The 18,943-nt window shown below is 40.3% G+C and overlaps 2 protein-coding genes and 2 non-coding genes across 5 annotated transcripts; 1 reads left to right on the plus strand and 3 right to left on the minus strand.

Annotated features, from left to right (window-relative positions):
- Positions 1-6,087: 6,087 nt before the first annotated feature.
- On the plus strand, positions 6,088-9,095 carry COPS6 (COP9 signalosome subunit 6). The gene is made up of 10 exons (XM_012548807.1): positions 6,088-6,211; positions 6,408-6,533; positions 6,737-6,868; positions 7,150-7,238; positions 7,698-7,760; positions 7,864-7,911; positions 8,006-8,120; positions 8,212-8,304; positions 8,470-8,570; positions 8,759-9,095. Exons 1-10 carry the CDS (start codon positions 6,151-6,153, stop codon positions 8,897-8,899), a joined length of 969 nt encoding a protein of 322 aa, XP_012404261.1. The 5' UTR covers positions 6,088-6,150; the 3' UTR covers positions 8,900-9,095.
- Positions 9,096-9,267: 172 nt separating this feature from the next.
- On the minus strand, positions 9,268-18,806 carry MCM7 (minichromosome maintenance complex component 7). Of its 2 annotated transcripts, none has more exons than XM_003768831.4 (15): positions 18,723-18,806; positions 17,450-17,529; positions 15,643-15,807; positions 15,402-15,526; positions 15,136-15,316; positions 14,700-14,837; positions 14,268-14,417; positions 14,041-14,155; positions 13,814-13,945; positions 13,546-13,629; positions 12,288-12,681; positions 11,931-12,014; positions 10,685-10,853; positions 9,712-9,818; positions 9,268-9,621 (listed from the first exon to the last, which is right to left on the minus strand). In XM_003768831.4, exons 1-15 carry the CDS (start codon positions 18,751-18,753, stop codon positions 9,411-9,413), a joined length of 2,166 nt encoding a protein of 721 aa, XP_003768879.1. In that variant the 5' UTR covers positions 18,754-18,806; the 3' UTR covers positions 9,268-9,410. The 2 variants fall into 2 exon arrangements, with proteins under 2 accessions (XP_003768879.1, XP_012404258.1); XM_012548804.3 differs by lacking the exon at positions 18,723-18,806 and adding an exon at positions 18,034-18,165.
- MIR25 (microRNA mir-25) lies at positions 9,914-10,063 on the minus strand. The gene has a single exon (NR_105728.1). It is a non-coding gene; the product is annotated as a microRNA mir-25 (primary transcript).
- MIR93 (microRNA mir-93) lies at positions 10,170-10,319 on the minus strand. Its single transcript, NR_105727.1, has one exon. It is a non-coding gene; the product is annotated as a microRNA mir-93 (primary transcript).
- Positions 18,807-18,943: the final 137 nt, after the last annotated feature.

An 18,943-nucleotide genomic window follows, 5' to 3' on the forward strand; every position in this document is an offset into this window, starting at 1 on the left:
CCAAAATTGGACAGGGTGCCTTTTGACAAGTTCCGAGAGCCTGGTGACCCTCAATGATCACGTAATCCTGGGCTGAGCCCCCAAACTGGTACATAACCCACCCAATAAATTTCAGAGATCTCTCAAGGTATAAACAAAAAAGTTAATTCATTTCTCATGAAAAGCAAGTGTCATCTGCTTACAAAAGGTGTAAGTGAGGTGCCAAGCACAGGCAGCAAGGGCAATATATATGTTCCCCATTGCAACATTAACCCGGCTCTCTTCTTGCTGGTTCATCCTCAATAGCTGAGAATGTGGCCTTACATTCTAAACTATATTAGGGAAGCATCAATCATTAAAACAATCAGCACTGGCTGGGAAAACAGATATTAGATCAGTGGAAAATGGGAAACGATACATAAGTTTAAGATGTGGACAAAGACATGTCTTTTGTTAACCCTGAGATATGTGTTCTCAACATGTGGACTGGGTAAATAAGAGCCAGGTCAGTTAGTTCTATACATTCCCAGAGTTGTTCTATTTTCCCATATCCTGGGAATTGTTTGCCAGGGAGGGAAGGGAGGGGAAAACAGGATCAAGTTCCTATAGTTTAATTAATTTGTAGTTTTCCTTTTGAAGAAATATCAAACTTTTCCCATTCATTATTTGACAAAAATTGCTAGGAAAACTGGAAAATAGTATGGCAGAAACTAGGCATTGACCAACATCTAAAACCCTATACCAAGATAAGGTCAAAAAGAACTCATAATTTAGACATAAAGGGTGATAGTATAAGCAAATTAGGAGAAAAGGGGATAGTCTCTCTCAGATCTGTGGAAAATGGAAAAAAAAATTTTTTTTTTAAGAACTAGAGAACATTATGAAATGCAAAATGGATTATATTAAATTAAAAAGAGTTTATACAAACAAAACCAATGCACCAAGGTTAGAAAAGAAGCAGAAAGTTGGGGGGGAAAATTTTAAAGCCAGGATTTCTGATATATAGAGAGAGAACTGAGTCAAATTTATAAGAATATAAAACATTTACCAACTGATAAATGGTCAAAGGATATGAACAAAGGAAAAGAAATAAACCCCTCTATAGTCATATTAAAAAAATGTTCTAAAACACTATTGATTAGAGAGATGCAAATTAAGAAAATTCTGAGATACCCCTTCACACCTCTCAGATTAATTAATGATAGGAAAAGATGATAAATGTTGGAGGAAATGTGGAAAAACTGAAACACTAATACCGAACCATAAATTTAACCATTCTGGAAAGCAATTTGGAACTATGCCTAAAGGACTATCAAACTGTGCTTACCCTTTGATATAGTTGTATCTCTACTGGGTCTGTATCCAAAAGAGACCATAAAAAAGGGAAAAGGACCCACATGTGCAAAAACATTTATAGCAGCCCTTTTGTAGTGGCAAGGAACTAGAAATTCAGTGGATGCCTTGAGTGGCTGAATAAGTTAACAGTTTATGAATATAATGGAATATTATTGTTCTAAAAGAAATGATCAGCAGCATTTCAGAAAGGCCTGGAGAGACTTATATGAACTGATGCAAAGTGAAGTGATAAAAGCAAGAAAATACATAGCAATAAGATTATGTGATGATCAACTGTGATGGATTTGTTTCTTTTCAACAATGTGGTGATTCAAGCCAGTTCCAATAGCTCATGATGGAGAGAGCCATCTGAATCCAGAGAAAGGATTATGGAAACTGAATGTGGATCACAACATAATTTTAACCTTTTGTTGTTGTTGTTTGCTTGCTTTTTTTTCCCTTTTTCATCGCCTCCCCCTTTTAATCTCATTTTTCTTATGCAGCATGATAAATACGGAAATATTTAGAAGAATTGCACATGTTTAACTTATACTGGATTACTTGCTGTCTAGGGGAGGGGGAAGGGAGAAAAGAGGGAGAAAAAATTGGAACACAAGGTTTTGCAAGGATATATATATATATATATATAAAGAAAAGATGAGCAGGCTGATTTCAGAAAGGCCTGGAAAGAGTTACATGAGCTGACACTGAGTAAAGTGAACAGAACCAAGAGAACATCGTACATAGTAACAACAAGATTATGTAAAAATCAAGTTGGCTTTTTTTGACAATGTGGTTATTCAAGGCAATTCCAATAGACTTGTGATCGAAAGTGTCATCCAAATCCAGAAATATACTATGGAGATTGAATGTGGATCAAAGCATAGTTATTTTCAACTTTGTTCTTTTGTTGTTTGTTTGTGTTTTTTTTTCTTCTGATCTGATTTTTTGATGCAATATGACGATTATGGAAATATGTTTAGAAGACTTGCCCATGTTTAACCTATGTTAATTGTATGGATTATGCTGGATTGTTTGCTATTTTTAGGAGGGGGAAGGAAGGAGAAGAGGTGAAAAAATTTGGAACACAAGGTTTTGTAAAAGTGAATTTTAAGAGCTATATTTTCCATGTAATTGGAAAAATAAAATACTACCAAAAAATAGGATTTGGTTTCTAAAAAGAAAAAAAGGCTAATAAAAGAAACAACTCATTTGAATTTTAAAAAGAGAGCAGAAAATCAAAATGTTGATTAAAAAAAATTTTAAGGGGATTATAACAATTGAAAAGTAAATACAGGAAATTTTAAGAAACTATTTTGCCCAATCATATTGATGGGATTGCCATTAGTCCTTGCCTTGTACTCTTTCCTGGGGAAATTTTACCAGTAATAAAGGCTGTTTTGGGGGCAAACAGAACTGACTTTGTTTCCTAAGATCTTTGAAATGTTGAGCATGACCCAAGTTTCCTGCACCTAAATATGAAACCCTTTCTCTATCTTGTTGCTAATCCCTTAAGGACTAAGCCCACCAGGATGTACAGAATAAAGTCTACCTTGACAAAAAACCAATTTGATCCCTGAAATTCTGTTCCTGGGACTTTGACTGATCCTCATCAATATACTAAAAAATATTAATAAATTAGAAGTTGATCAATACTTATAAAAAAGGCCCAAATTAAGAAAGATTATTTCCCAATATCAGTCAAAAAAATGTGTTTTCTTAAATAAATCATGAATAACCTTTCAAAGAAAAATATTTTAAGGTGAATTACAGCAAACATTCAAACAACAATTAATTTGAAAAGGAAATATCTTTCCATTTTCTTTTTAATGATACAAATCTGGTTTTTGATACTTAAACTAAAGAGAAACAAAACAGAGAAAGAAAATTATAGAGTAAAATGAACATTGACACAAAAGTTTTATTTAAAATAACATATTAGAAAGATTATGTACTCTGAAAATGTTGGATTTATACCAGGAATGTAGGTTTTGTTTCAATATAAGGAAGATGACACAATTACAAACCATATTAATAACATAGTACTTAAAAAACACATGCTTAAATCATTAGATAGTGAAATCTTTTGACAAAATACAATACCATTTCTGTTACAAAAACTTCAGACACTATAATGCATAGGAATAAATTATTTTTTTCTCAATATAATATTATCTTCCTAAAACCAAGAGCAAACATTATTGATGTGGGATGAGGGTGCTGATAATGAGGTTAGGCAGGAATGGGTGGGGTTCTGTTGGGCCCTGAAACCTTCTATCCCACCTGTTTTCCATGACCCCTATAATATAATGCCTTGGCTAAGAGTACAAATCAGAATTGGGTTGAGGCACCTGGGTGTATATTCTGCTGACATGTGTGCACTAGGTGTTCCAGCAAGAGAAATAAGTCACAGTCATGCATCGAGTATGTGCCAAGAATGGGACAAGCACTCCCCTCCATTGGAAAGACTGTTGCCGAGGCATGGGACCTGGGGGAAACGGAAGACGGTTGGGGGAAAGATATAAGGGACAAGGGACGAGGGAGAAGTAGAGACATCATGAGCTGTACCAAATAAAGTGTGCCTGCTGCAACCTTCATTGGGTGTGGTGACTATCTCCTCTCGTGTATCCCGAGACATCGGAAGAGTTGAAGAGTAGTTGAGGCCACTAGGTAAGGAAAGGTACCACCCAGTTAGGAGTAGCCTAACAGGGTTTCATTCTCCAAGGCATAGGTTGGGGTGACGGAATTCACTAAACCCAAAGACTATGGTAAAAAACTTTATTGTTAAAAGAAACACCAAGAGGGATTCTCTTGGCAGGCATATCATTCTCAAGAAAGAAGTGATCTGCAAAGAGTCATTTTCTGAAGACTCATTTTATGCATGAGTCTAAGGGAAGTCTCAGGTGAATATGAAATCTTGCCTGGAGTTGTGACTTCCCCCAAGAAAGTTTATCTTGATCCAAGAGGATGCAAGACCATTTGGATTTGTAGATCAAAGGAGATAATTTTTTGGTGATTTTACATAATTTTACAGGGCTCACTCAGGTCAGAGTTTTACTCTCATCAATTATATGTAATGGAGTCAATTAGATATCTTTCCAATAAAATCAGAGATAAAGCAAGAATAAAGCAAGCCACTCAAGGGTGGTTAACAATTGTTTAACAATTAATGCAGAAGTCAGTGAGATGAATTCTTTGAGTTGCTCTTTGGGAAAATACATTCCACTTGAAGCCCTGTCACTGTTGGGTTCATGTCTGAATAGCTGCCAAGGTCATAGTGATTTTGCCCTTGAAAGTGTAGTTCTGTGGTATAAAAGATAATTCTCTCATCCATGGCCTTTGGAGTCATATGTCTATACTTTCATGCTATGAAAAAGATGGAACACAAGGAAAGCCAAGAACAGTCACCTGTGGGTTTTTATGAAAACTAATCTTAGGCCAATTTTTAACAGACTCAAAGGACATGATTAGAAATGGGTGCCCATCACATCCATTTGAAGAAAGAGAACTGAGATAAAGACCACTAATTCCAGCTATGTTATTTTTATTGGCATTCTAGTCTGAGAGACTGCAATTAAAAAAGAAAACAACAGAAATCCCAGTCGTATACCTGTTACTTGTCTTTTTTAACTTTTACTTCTCAAGGTATTGCCTGGAAGTTTTGCCAACGATTGCCCTCATAACCAGGCATCTGTTAACACACCTTTGCCAGATTCCTAATGAGGAATTTTGCCCACTAAGAGAGCTTCTTCTTGGTGAACAATAAACTTCCCTTTTTCTGCCACTCAGACTTTTTGGGTTTGCCAGTTCTTTTGCATTGGACCTGTTCCGACCAGAAGGGATTCCTTACCACAATTCTCACACTTCTTCACTACCATTAGCACTGCATCAGGTGGAATGGATTGCATTCTTTGAAAACTGTCTATTCATATTCCTTGATCACTTATTTAATGGGGAATGAGCTCTTAATTTTTATTTTGAATCAATCGAATAAATTTGACTTTTATTAGGGAAACTTGCTGCAAAGATCGTTTCCCCTCACTTATGTTTCTCTTCTAATTTTAACTGTATTGGTTTTAGTTTTGTTTGTGCAAAACTCTTTTAATGCTATATAATCATAAATCTCCCTTCTAATTTTTGTGACCCTCTGCCCTGCTTCGACCACGAACTCGTCCCCTATCTAAAGTTCTGAAAAGCAATTTCTTCCTTGCTTTTCTAATTGGTTCAGTTTATTCTTTATATTCAAATCACATGCTCGTTTATATAAAACGTAAAAGATTTGCGAAACGCTTTACAAATACCATTTTATCCCTGTAATACCACGGGGAGGTATTCTTGCATTTTACACATGAAAACAATGAGGCAAAAAAAAAACAAAAAAAAATAAAAAAAATAAAAAAAAATAAAAAACAAAAAAAAATAAAAATAAAAATAAAAATTAAAAAAAAAAAAAAAGAAAACAATGAGGCAGAGATTCTCACAGATACTCCCACCTGAGGCTTAGGTCTCCCTGACTCCCTGTCAAGCGCTGTAGCCAAGAATAATTCTGTCTTTATTTTATAACCGGAGGCATTAATTTTAAAAGCTTATTCTTTAGAATTTTCTAGGTAAATCCCCGCTCTCCAACAAATGGCTGCTTCCCGGAAAAACTAGGTCGGGAGCTCGGCTTCCGCCCAAGGTCACGAACTGGGAGGAGGGAAGAAGCTGGCCCCGGCGGAGAGAGGGAAGGATCGCGCGCCTCGGCCCCAGAGGCACTGCGCATGCGCCTTGCGTCGCCGATCCTCTCCGGAAGCTGGGAGAGCCGGGAGTCCGCGGAGGCTGGCAGATGCGAGCAAGATGGCGTCGACAGCTGCGAACGGCGCTAGCGGGAGCAGCGGGATGGAGGTGGACGCTGCAGGTAACAGGGTCCGCCTGCACAGATCCCTTACCCCACGGCGGAGTAAGCGAGATGTTCCCCTTGCCGGGGAACTGCCCCCCTCCACATCGAGAAAATAAGCACCGTGCCCCCTTATGCGGCGGGAGGCGGGGGCCCGGAGGAACGAGCAGCAGACTTGGCTCTCTCACTGTGTGCGTGTGTGTGCGCGGTCCCCCAGTGCTCCCGAGCGTGATGGCCTCCGGCGTGACGGGCAGCGTGTCCGTGGCCCTGCATCCCCTCGTCATCCTCAACATATCCGACCACTGGATCCGCATGCGCTCGCAGGAGGGACGACCAGTGCAGGGTGCGTGTGCCTTCCTCCCACCTCCATCCCCCGAATGCCCCAGCGTGGACCCTTCCTCCTGGGATTCTGTTCCCCGGCTTGTTAGAATTTGTGAGACGATTAGGGCTTGGGTCTAGTGAGTCTCCAAAGGCGCCTTCCAACCCTGGGACCTCCTAAAGCGACGCCAGCTTCTTCCTCTCACCTGGTCTTCTTTCCTTTCTTAGTGATTGGGGCACTAATTGGGAAGCAGGAGGGACGAAATATTGAGGTGATGAATTCATTTGAGCTGCTGTCCCACACAGTGGAGGAGAAGATCATCATTGACAAAGAGTATTACTACACCAAAGAAGAGCAGTGTAAGAGGAGGGGTTGCCAGGTTTGGGAAGGAAAGGGATGGGGAGGAAGGGAACCCTTTGAAAAACGGGCATTATTAGGGTGGTAACAGGTACCTACCAGATAAATGTAGGAACTGGGTGGTCGCTGTTTTCCATCACTGTTTTGTGTAGAAATCCAGAGAGGTTGAAATGGCATTGGGGATCTGATAGGAAAGAAAATTATGACAAGGAGGTCCAGGTAAGGAAGAGTAGAATGAGAAAAATATTCTTTATTCCACCCCCTTTCCTTTTGCCTTTCCCAGTTAAGCAGGTATTCAAGGAATTGGAGTTTCTAGGTTGGTATACCACAGGGGGTCCACCAGATCCCTCTGACATCCACGTCCACAAGCAGGTAAGACATTTCCACCTGAGGTGGGCGGGGAAGAATGTGGGGCAGAGGCAGCTTGGTATAGTAGATACAATCCTGGATACATGAGTTGAAAAACCAAAGTTCTGACTCCTGTATTACATTCATTTGTAAGGCCTTAGACTTATTTATAAAATGAGAGGATTGGGCTGAATAATCTCTAAGATGGTTTTAATAGTCTTATAATTCTGTGAATGGGACGAGGGAGGGGAAGGATATGTTAGGATTTCTAGGAAATAGGGTAATGCAGTAGAAATAGTACTGGAATAGAAATCTAGAAGCCTAGTTTGTATATAAAATGTATATAAAACATTAGACCTTGACTTTTGGGTCCCAACTCTGGGGCTGTTCTCATTTGCAAAATTGAGAGCAGAATAAGTGATCTCAGATTACTTCTCTTTAATATTCTATGACTATTATATATTGCTTCCCTTCCCTTCCCAGGTATGTGAGATCATCGAGAGCCCTCTGTTCCTGAAGTTAAACCCCATGACCAAGCACACTGATGTGAGTGTTCCAGACCCCAGCTTGGGTCTGTCAGTTGAGTACTAATGTTCCTCACTGTCAGACCTGTTTCCTCCTTTATCTGACCCCTTGTCTCTCACAACAGCTGCCAGTCAGTGTTTTTGAGTCTGTCATCGACATCATCAATGGAGAGGTAATTACTTACTCCCTCTGCTCATGTTTTGCCTCTAGTTTCTGCTAGTGATATTCTCTTATCATTCCCACTTTTTTGATAACCTACTCTTCAGGCAACCATGCTATTTGCTGAATTGACCTATACACTGGCCACAGAAGAGGCTGAGCGGATTGGTGTGGATCATGTGGCTCGAATGACGGCTACAGGTAGTGGAGAAAACTCTACTGGTAAGTAGAAAGACATGATGAGAATTCTTTCCACTGTCTGGAACCTGAGGGATGGGAACTTACCATTTCTGATTCTTTCCTTACAATACAGTGGCAGAGCACCTAATAGCCCAGCATAGTGCCATCAAGATGCTACACAGTCGGGTCAAGCTTATCTTAGAATATGTCAAGGCTTCTGAAGCAGGTAGGATCAATGTGTCCTTTAACTGTTTCTTTAGGACTTCACTAAACCAAAATAGAATCTTGGGAAACAAATATGCTTTTCCAAGAAACCTTTATGTTTTATTACCAGAATTAAGGACAAGGTTGGAAATAGTAGACAAATACATTTTATTCTGTATCTTCTCAGGGGAGGTTCCTTTTAATCATGAAATCCTGCGTGAAGCCTATGCACTGTGTCATTGCCTCCCTGTACTCAGCACAGATAAGTTCAAGACAGACTTTTATGATGTGAGTCTAACCTGTGGGGCTGGAAATGGATTCACTAGTCATGCAGGGGGTTGTCATTCAGCCTTTGGGAGGGTAACTATAGATTTGTCATCTGCCCCTTGAGCTGTAGGTTTTTACCTACAGCTCAAGTTTTGGGATCAGCGGTGGTTGGAAGATAACCCAGACTTTGTCTCTTCCCTCCATTCTAGCAATGTAATGATGTTGGGCTCATGGCCTACCTTGGCACCATCACCAAAACATGCAACACAATGAACCAGTTTGTAAATAAGTTTAACGTCCTGTATGATCGCCAGGGCATCGGCAGACGAATGCGAGGACTTTTCTTCTAGAAGGGGGACAACCCTTTCTTCAAAATAGAAGGACTCTTCAAAAGCAGAGGACTGTGATCTGCTTCACTGAGGAAAAATATTGTCTCCAGAGGCAGGGAAGTGGCTTATTTCCCCTTTAGAAAAGCCCTTAAGCCTGCATAGCTTCCTTCCACCCAAATTGTTAATAATAAATGGGGAATAGTTCCCCCTCCCACGATTCTGTCCTTTCTGTTAAAAGGAGTTAGGCTTAAGAGTCCTCTAATTAGTGTTAGGGATGCCATTAGAAAATCTGAAGAGATGGTTCTCTTTGGTTCATTTGAAAGCTTGGAGAACTAACCATAATTGGTTGTGGTGGTGTTCTCCTTCCCCTAAGAAAATTTTTGCAAGAGTTCAGGAAACACTTTATTAGCAATGTAAATATGTAACATACATATTGTAGCAGTTTTAAACTTCCCCCTGCCCTAGGCAGAGAAGGCTTTCTCTACATTCAAGCATTAAAGCTTTAAAAATGCTGCTTAAATATTGCCCAAGGTCAAACAAATGTAATCCGTGTTCGGGCAGCATTAACCTGCCATATGTTGAGTTCTTCATACTCATCGAGTGCAGCCTGGAACTGGGCAGGTGTGAAGCCTCTAGATATACAGCGCTGTTCAGCCTCTGAAAAACGGATGCTTTGGCTACCTGAGCCCACAGGGACCAGCTCTCGAACTGTGGCAAAAATCACATCTGCCGGTTGCTGGGTTCTAAAGAGAGAGACATATGAAATTAATTTTGAATATCCATGCAATGACACAGAAATAAGTAACAATTAAGGTCCCTTCCCAGTTATTCACCTTGTTTGCCCTTTGTCCCCTAGTAGTGAATCCTTTGACATCTCCATTAGTCTTATGGCCTCATTCACATCTTCCTTTTCTACAGTATCTACCATACGAAGTCGGGCCTAGGGTAGGGGGGGGGAGGGAAAAGAAATTTTTATTGAGCAACTCATAGGAGAGATAAGCTGTTCCACAAAGGACTGCTCTCCCCTTTTCCCCCCAGGATGTGCTGTGTTTTGCCAGCACTGTCAGACCGAGACAAGTGCAATGCCCAGGGCAGTGTTCAGCAATTGCCCAAGTCTCCGCCTCTCAACACTGGCCAGTCCAGATGGCCTGTAAGGGAGAAGAGTCCTGCTCTAATGCCCCCCCCACAACAAATGGGGAGCTCTACCCAATAATCATGAACCAGGATTAGTCATTACCAACAAAGTTCTGAGTTACAAAGGAACCAGCCTTAACCTAGAGCATTGAGAGAAAAGGAAAAACAAACAGGTTTGGATCCTAGGAATTCCAGGGGCCTAGTGTCTTAGGGGCTCGAGAAGTGCTAGCTCAGCAGTAGGTTGGGTTATTACACTACCTGCACGAACAGCACTTTGGAGCCCCCCAAGACTGATGAGACCTAGGATGGGAAACAGTGGCCCTAGAGCAGGAGTTCTTAAGTTGAAGTCCATGAACTTTAAAAAAAAGAAAGCTTTAGAATTTTATTTCAACATAATTGGTTTTTTTGTTATGTATTTTTATTTTAAGAACCCCTGCCTTAAGAGGACAATGGGAAAAAGAAAAAAGAACTGGTGGTATACACATTGTGAGGATAACTTAGACTAGCCAGGAAGAGCATCAGGGTCCCTTCCAAAGCTGCTAACCTTGTATTTGGCTCACCAGGACAGAAGTGCCCATAGGACAATATCCCTGGAAGGGCCTGGGGTGTATAGATAGAAAAGGAACAGCCCACAAGAATTAAGGATTCAAATACAGGATATAGGCTATGTACCAAAGCAGTAGAAAGCCGAAGAATAGCTAGCAAAGTCCGAGCAGAAGTGTAGGTAGCATCCTTACTGGCCCAGGCTTCACGTCTCATCTCCACATAGGCAGCTGTGATATAATCAGCCAAAGACTCGGGCACTACAGGCTGTTGCTCTCTGCACATGGCAATGTAACGCCTGTGAAAGATTAGTAGAAAGATGGGAAATGATAACTTATAATCTGGCATCTATTTGTCATGCATTTATCTTATTTGAAAACACTAAAAGATAGGGAATTACATCAAGACAAATTTTACACAAGCAAGTAAAAATCCCATTCATTCAACTTTATGGAAGAGGTTGACTTGATACACAAGAGGACTGGGTCTTACTGACCCAAGTTACTATCTAGTCCAGGAGATATGCATGTGAAATACATAGTGTAATGAAACAGTTCTAATTTACACACACAACAATAAAGCTAGTGAAGTTAAGAGTCCGAGAGAAGAATTTTTACGGGAATTTTAGATATAAGAGAGATGGGAGTACTATTTTTTTCAATTTAATTTTTCCCAAATTCTGCTCACTCTTAGAGCATGGAGGAGAAAAGTGATCAAAGGACCTGAAGTAGGGATAGAGAGCCATTCAATTTCAGGAATAATGCAAACCCACTATTTCCCAAACTTTTAAGTCTGAGATACATGGCAATGAAAATACATGTAAAGCTCACAACTTTATATAAGCAAATAAAGCTTTAAAGTTTATAACAATTTTACATATGCGTAAAAAGTATGCATTCATTTATCATTTGCTAGTTGGAGAAAAAAGGCTTAGATTAGATAGACTAGATCATGATCATATAGCTATTTCAGAGATGAAGTGAACCCAAGCTTCCTGATTCTAGCGTAATATCCACTGTCATGTGACCTAAGCCTTTCTAAGAATATACACAACACATTTGTTGTGGTTATAGTTATTTAATCAGTCTGATTCTATGACCTCATTTGGGGTTTTCCTGATGAAGATACTAGAATAGTTTGCCATTCCTTCTTCAGCTCATTTTGCAGATGAGGAAACTGAGGCAAACAAATAACTTGCCCAGGATCACACAACTTGGACAAGTAAGTGTCTAAGGCCAGATTTGAATTCAGGTGCACAAGTCTTCCTGATTCCAGGCCTTCTATTCATTGCGCATGCATGCACGCACACACACACACAAAGTACAAAGGTTATACTAGAATGTCCACTATAACTTTAGTGGAAAAACCTTCCTACCTCATTAATTTCATGTCCAGTGGTTCAAACTGTGTGGGAGGTTGTCGACTATGTTGGTGCACGTAAGTGATATGCTGGGCCAACCTTAAGAGGAGAAAAGGGGTCAGTAACAGCCTTGAATCCCTTATTCAAAACAATTTCCCACAAAAGTGTAATGAGGAATGATTCTCCCAAAGGAAAAATGTTTCTGGAATATTCCAACCTTGTCACTCTGGGCAAGTTAGAAAGGTGGTTACTCATTACTGGAAGCAGAGTGATAAATAAATGGGAACTTTTTGAAGTCTAAAGTATAAAAGAGGCTGGAGGGTCAAGGTATTTCCAAAGGAAAGGTGAGAAGGAATAGTCTGGTAGTCTCACCGCAGGTCACTGTCACGGTCAGGGCGATCTTGGATGAGCCAGAGAAGATCAAATCGAGACAGGAGAGCAGCGGGAAGCTGTACGTTCTGTTCCAGACTGCGACGAGGATTATATCGTCCATAGGCAGGGTTAGCAGCAGCCAGGATAGAGCATCGAGCATTAAGTGTGGTAAGGATGCCCGCTTTTGCTATAGAAATAGTTTGCTGCTCCATTACTTCATGGATTGCTGTGCGGTCAGCCTCTGCCATCTTATCAAACTCATCAATACAGCACACACCCTGGTCAGCTAGTACCAAGGCACCTCCCTCCAAGGTCAGCTCCCCACTTACTGCATCCCGAAGCACTGCTGCAGTTAGTCCCACACCTGATGACCCCCGGCCTGTCGTATACTGGCCTGGATACCATGGATATAGAGAGAAACAAATTACACAAGAAAAGAAAAAATAATCAGAAACAAATGGGGAAAGAAAGACATAAACAATGCAAAGCAAGGCAAAAAGATGGAAAGAGACATTGGTGAAAGGCTGAAAAAAGAAATATGCCAAGACTAACATACTTCAGGTTAGCAAACTAGCTTTCAAATATGACATTCCATATTCAGTTTCCATGTCCTTGTACCCATGTCTGGAATGTACTCCTTGGAGTTCATCCCTAACTCTCAAGCTAGGTAGTGGACAGGGCACTAGTCCTGGAGCTAGGAGAACCCGAGTTGAAAATCTGGTCTCAGATACTTATTTAGTGTGTGACCCAGGGAAGTCATTTAAGCCCAATTACTTCAAAACAACCAAACCCCAAAACCTAGTTTCAATTCTTCCCATTCCTACATGAGGCCTCTCCTGATATTTCCTAGTAGTTAGTATTTCCCCTACCCCAATAACCTTTTTATTAAGTAGATACACACATTCTTTCCAAAATACTGCCTTTTGGGCAGATTACTTAATTTTGTCTTTCTATCTCCAGCACCTAACAAAATGGCCAACATATAGTAGACCTTTTATAGATGCCTATTTCTTAACTAACTGAGTTAACTAACTAGTCAAATCTTCTCCCTTCTTGATACCTAGAGCAATTCTATCCCCTGTCTGCTACTATTAATGTGAAGAAACTAAAGATTCAAGTATATCAAATATACTATTGTTTTCATCAATTCTCCCTTTTATCTACTCAAAACCTCCTCCAGTTAAGATTTCTGATTCCCAGAAACATTCAAGCCTAATTATGCTTTCCATCTTTAACATTTGAGTTTAAAGATACTCACTTCGGGGGGCCAAACGATCAATATAAGACAAAAGCTGAGACTTGGCCACACCAGGATCCCCCATCAAGCAGATATTAATGTTTCCTGTTTGGGGAAAGAAAGGGGGTAAAAAAAGATATTAACCTACATCTGAATTCTTTCTGTGCCCCTAAGGTTAACCTTCATTTTCTAGACCATTTTATCTTCAAATTTGTCCCTTGACTACTTCCCTAATCCCTTTAAATGGACTTTATTTACTTTTGCCCTTTTCCTAATTTCACAGACTCACCCCTGATCTTCATTCCCCGAGGGGACTGATCTACCCCACCAACTAACAGGAGAAGCAGTGCCTTCTTTACATCTTCATGGCCATAAATCTCAGGAGCAATTGAGGCTGCCAGTTTTTCATAGAAATCTTCTTCTAAAGGAGGAAAATGAAGTCAATAAGGGCCTCTTAAGACAACAGCACTGTAGATTTTGACTTACCCATTTCATTTCCTCATTAGTTCTCCTCACCTGCAATCTGTCTCAACTCTTCTTTGTTCAGTTCCCCAATACTAGCTTCATCATTTTCACTCTTATTCATCTTCACAATCCGATGGGCTTCCAAATAAGTTTCTGACAGCAGGCCCTGAGACAGGAAGAAAATAAGACTATGGTATTAAATATAGAAGAACATACAGCCTTTGTAATTTGCGGCAGGGAGGGAAAACGGACTGATTTTGCTCTTTCAAATATCTAACCTGTACCACCTGTCGGAATCCAGTACGCAACATTGGCAGGAAAATACCAGTGACACTGACATGGTCACCTGGCTGGGCCAGCCGTGTATTTTCTCCTTCTACCAACACTGTGATACTTCGTGGGATGTTTCCCACAGGTACCTGGTCACTCTGAAGAGAAGGGAAAAGACATACATAAGGGTATATCCAAGCCACTCTTTTTCTATTTCCCCAGTTATTCTTTCCTTCCTAACTCAAGCACACCCAACCAGAAAGGGTTAGAAGGGGGAAGACTGGCTTGTCTCATAGTGCAGCCTTGCTACTTCTGATTGTCAAGAAAAAAAAATTTCCTTTTATTCCTTCTCCTCTCTAAATGAATGCAGGATCAGGTAAAGATGCCTTGTCCTGTCTTATTTTGCCTTGGCCTATTGTTCACATACCACTAAAACTCACATGTTCTTGCATTTTCAACTCTTGGAACTTAATGAATTTGGAGCCACGAGTCTGTAAGTAAAGCCGACCTCCTGAGCGGTTGGTCTGACACTCCTGACTTGGGCACATAATCAGTGGCATGAAGACAGGAGAACGAATCTGGAATAGGGAAAGAAGCACAGGGACAAGGTTAGAAATCATACCTTTAAGCCACTTTAGCATACTTTATAAATCTGCTAGGAAAGTAAATTAATTGTCCTGGGTCCTTTAGGAATAATGGGAAACAAAAGACAAAAAGATGACAGATGAACAAAAGAAACAAAAAATAAATATGACAGATGGAATGACAGAAAATTACAGAAGAACCAAAAGATAGATGGACATGTTTGACAAACAATGAAGAGGCTAAGTATTGTTTATTTTAACATCTCTTCACGTGCTCCTCTCCAATACATACTGGCTGGTAGGTCTCAGCTCCACATTGGTCACAGGTATATGTTGCCACTACCATCCTAGGTTTGACTTCAGAGACTCGGGTCACAATGCCACGCACAGTAACCAACTTTCCTACTGAATCAGCCCGTACTTCTCGAATCACTTTTGGTTTACTGCTGCTTGGGCTACGAAAATATAGTTCACTGAGGAGGAAGAAAAGGTAAGAAGATCAGCATCAGGACCTAGGAAGAAAGACTCTTCCATTCTTTTCCCACAAACACTACTCACAATCTACACATGAGCTCAGAGGGATATTGATTCTGAGGATTGCGGGTGGCTCCAAGGTCCTGGTTTCTTTGCTCCATCATTAGCCGGTGTTCAATATATACATCCAAAACATCCTTATTCACTACCTGAAGGAGAGAGATCTGTCAAAATACTAAACTCTTATTTAACCTCTTAAGAGACATCAGTATCTAAGGAGAAACTTGGTAAACGGAATGTTTCTTCTGCCCACAGCCTTCCTTGCCTCTTTCTCTTTGTACTGTGGTAGTAGCTCCTGCACAGCCTCAGTAAAGAGCTGGGTATATCGCTTTGTGTTCTCAGATATCGAGTCCACTAACTCAGGGTCATCTTCTGCAATGTCATCCAGATCCACATATAGAGCAACTTGCTCCCTGTGAGCCAAACGTACCTGCAGGTGCAGGAAACAGCATAGTTACTGATCAGTTACCTTTCATAAATCCTTATTCAATTTAGAAAGCTCATAAGAGTTAGTCAAGTAAAACTAGGCAATTATAAAATTAAAGACCTACAAAATTAATAGTCAAACTATTACATAAGAACCCCCTTTATAATATCTCAAAGTGGTGGTCATTAACCATTCTTTACTTAGAAGATCTTTAGTGAAGTACACTCTCAGCCTGAAATCTTTCCTTGCACCAAGTTTGAATTTTACCTCTTGGAAACTTATACACATTGCTCCTAATTCTGTCCCCCAAAGCCAAACAAAACAAGCTTACTCCCTTTTTTTTCCACATGATGGATCTTTAGATACCTGAAGACAGCTATCTTATGATCATAGATTTGTAATTAAAAGGAACTTTAATCTAATCTTTGTATTTTATAGAGGAAGAAAAGTGAGATTCAGACACATGGTGTGAGCAGAAAAATGAATAATAAGATCAATTTGTTCTGGATATTATGCTTTTATCAAGCTTTTCAGTTTTCATTACCAAAAAAAATTTTAAAAGTGCTATTCTTCCCAACAAAATGATACTTCTGTAATGCACTGGCAATTAATCTCACAAGCTCCCTTTCTAGCTTTCAATTCTTATTTACATAGTTGCCAAGATTTTTCTTTCAACTATTCCTGAAGATCATGGACCTGATACCTATCTAGAAATAGAAAGTGAATCACTTCTAGGTCACAAAAACCTTCCATCTCCATTTTTAAAATTTGAATTGTCTTACAGTTTTTATTAGTTTTGATTTATTGGTCTAGCCATTCAAGATTTTTTGAAATCTTAATTCTGTGATTATACATGTCACTGGAAAGATTTGGTGAGCATACTCTATGTTTTCATTCAAGTTACTAATAAAAATACTGAACAGCACAAAGGCAAAGACATATTCCTGGGACAACTTCATTAGATATCTCCCAAGATGAAAGGAACCCACAGGCCACTTGTTTAAGTGATTTAACAGATTCCAAACTACTTAAATACACTAGCTGAAGTCTTCATTTTATTCAAAGAATGAGATAATCTGATCATTGCTGAAATCTAGATAACTATGCTTAAGGCAGCCCTCTGATCTAATCTGGTAAACCTGTGTATAAAAAACCCTTTGTGAACACCATTTCTCCTTGTAAATGTTTATGAAACATCCTTAAATTTTAGTGCTGTAGGCAAGAAATATATATATTTCACTCCTTAATGTGCTTAGCCTCTGGATACTCTGAACGTTTATTTTGTATAAGTGTTAATATATAACTCACAGTTATTATAACTTAACAGGACTTGGCTTTTCAAAAAATAACATCATCAAAAGAAAAAAATATGAGCAACAGGAAATATGCTTTTCTAAAAGTGTAGTTTTTGAAAGTATTTGAAAGTTTTGAAAGTAGTTTTTCATCAGTTTTCCAAATAAGTGATTTACCTTAATGGTTCCCTACTTTGCATAATTGGTTCATCTTTATCACAACAAAGTCCCAACTCATGGCCCTTCAGTAAGTCAAACTTCTGTGGACCATTGCTTCTAGGAAAGCATATAGGTAGAATGAACCATTCCTCAGGTCTCATCCCTGGTCTGTAATCAACCATTCCTGAACTCACCAGTTGGTCTCCATACTTGAATTGTTTCTTGCCAAACTCATCATCCTGGTAAAACTCCTGTAGAAACCTTTTAGCTTTCTCTGTTAAGCAAAATGACAGAAAATTAGTTTTTCCTGAGTTCTCCCTTGATACCAGTTTTGATCTACTTTGTATCAAAACAAACTGATTTGAGGAAATCATCACAGATCAATTTATGAAGAAATGAGGATTAGTATCTCTTTCCTCCTGTTAGTGTAGAGTACCTCAAACCATTTCATGTTGGGTCACTATCATTTACCTCAAGGGCACCACTGAAACCCATCTATGACAGAATGGACTTTTCTTCACTTTCTGCTTCCACGTACTTTCTTCCTTACAAACAAGTTTCTAAATCCCCAAAACTCCCCAAAGTTTTCAGCTTTAAATCCTAGAAAACTTTTAATCTGCTTTCTCCAATTCTCAAAAGATTCCTTTCAATGCACGAAAATGAGCCTATTAACTCCAAGCTTGTTTTTCACTAAGTTTTTAGCTGTTCCAACAGTTTCCATTCTTTGTAAACAAAGCAGCACATGGCTCAAACCACAACCAAATCCTCTTCTACTTACTCTGGACCCATTCCTCAGCACTCTTCTAGGTGCCCGAGATCCCTAACATCTTCTGTGCTCAACGGTTTCCTCTCCACTGGTTCTTCATCGCCCCAACCCAAGTTCCCTCGCTCAATATATCTGGACCACATCACTATGCTGCTACACGCGGAAGGAGACTATTTACAAAGTACAACTTTCGAACCGAAGGGCAGCGCTTCCGACCTCAAACGTCACTTCCGTCTAGGTCGCCCAGTCCTTAACCAACATTAAGGGCTCGGTGTGCCCCCGATTCTGAACTCATGGAAGAGCTCGGTGATTATAGGGTTGGATGGCGAACTGGGCAGCAACTCTGGAAACAGAGCCTTTTCTCAAGCTCTCCGCCAACAGCATAGGGATGACTTCCGTTCCTGCTCTGCTCTGCAGCTTCCTCCGTCCTCCCCCTTTCTCAGGGTCCCCAGACAAGCTATCGCTCCCATTCCCAAAGTCCGGTCGCTTCCCTCTGCCTTGTTTGCCTTGCCCCTCCCGTGCTTCCCCTTTCGGCCCTTCAGTATTCCTTGCTCGAGCCCCCAAAGTCCCTCGCCTCCCCCTCATCTTGCCAAGTCGCTCCCCCTCCCTTAAGATGTAACCTTTTCAGCTTCCAGCCTGGCACCCCATTTTTCTCAACTTCTGGCGTGTGTGTTTTTGCTGCGCTCCCTTTAACGCCTTACCTTTTTCGGCCGCGTAGTCCTTGGGAGCCATAGCTGCAGAAAGGAGGGGACAGGGTAGCGCTGAACTGACCGGGACTAGCGGACCTGCGGCAACAGGTTGCGAGGTTCTTGAAAGGGAAAAGAGATGAAAAGTAGAACTACGCACATTGGGGGAAGCAACCGAAATTGGCGCGAAACGTCCCAGTCTACGTGCCCGGCTGCTCCTCGTCAGAGCCAATAGG

The sequence above is a fragment of the Sarcophilus harrisii genome, chromosome 4, assembly GCF_902635505.1.
Source record: "Sarcophilus harrisii chromosome 4, mSarHar1.11, whole genome shotgun sequence".
Lineage (NCBI taxonomy): Eukaryota > Metazoa > Chordata > Mammalia > Dasyuromorphia > Dasyuridae > Sarcophilus > Sarcophilus harrisii.

Excerpts from the sequence above, each read along its gene's own strand:
- COPS6 (XM_012548807.1), top strand. The coding sequence starts at position 6,151 with ATGGCGTCGACAGCTGCGAACGGCGCTAGCGGGAGCAGCGGGATGGAG. Across the intron at positions 6,869-7,149 it reads CTACACCAAAGAAGAGCAGT|TTAAGCAGGTATTCAAGGAA; the intron begins GTAAGAGGAGGG and ends TGCCTTTCCCAG. Across the intron at positions 7,239-7,697 it reads ACATCCACGTCCACAAGCAG|GTATGTGAGATCATCGAGAG; the intron begins GTAAGACATTTC and ends TTCCCTTCCCAG.
- MCM7 (XM_003768831.4), bottom strand. The coding sequence starts at position 18,753 with ATGGCTCCCAAGGACTACGCGGCCGAAAAAG. Across the intron at positions 17,530-18,722 it reads GGACTACGCGGCCGAAAAAG|AGAAAGCTAAAAGGTTTCTA; the intron begins GTAAGGCGTTAA and ends TTTGCTTAACAG. Across the intron at positions 15,527-15,642 it reads CACAGTACAAAGAGAAAGAG|GTAGTGAATAAGGATGTTTT; the intron begins GCAAGGAAGGCT and ends TCTCTCCTTCAG.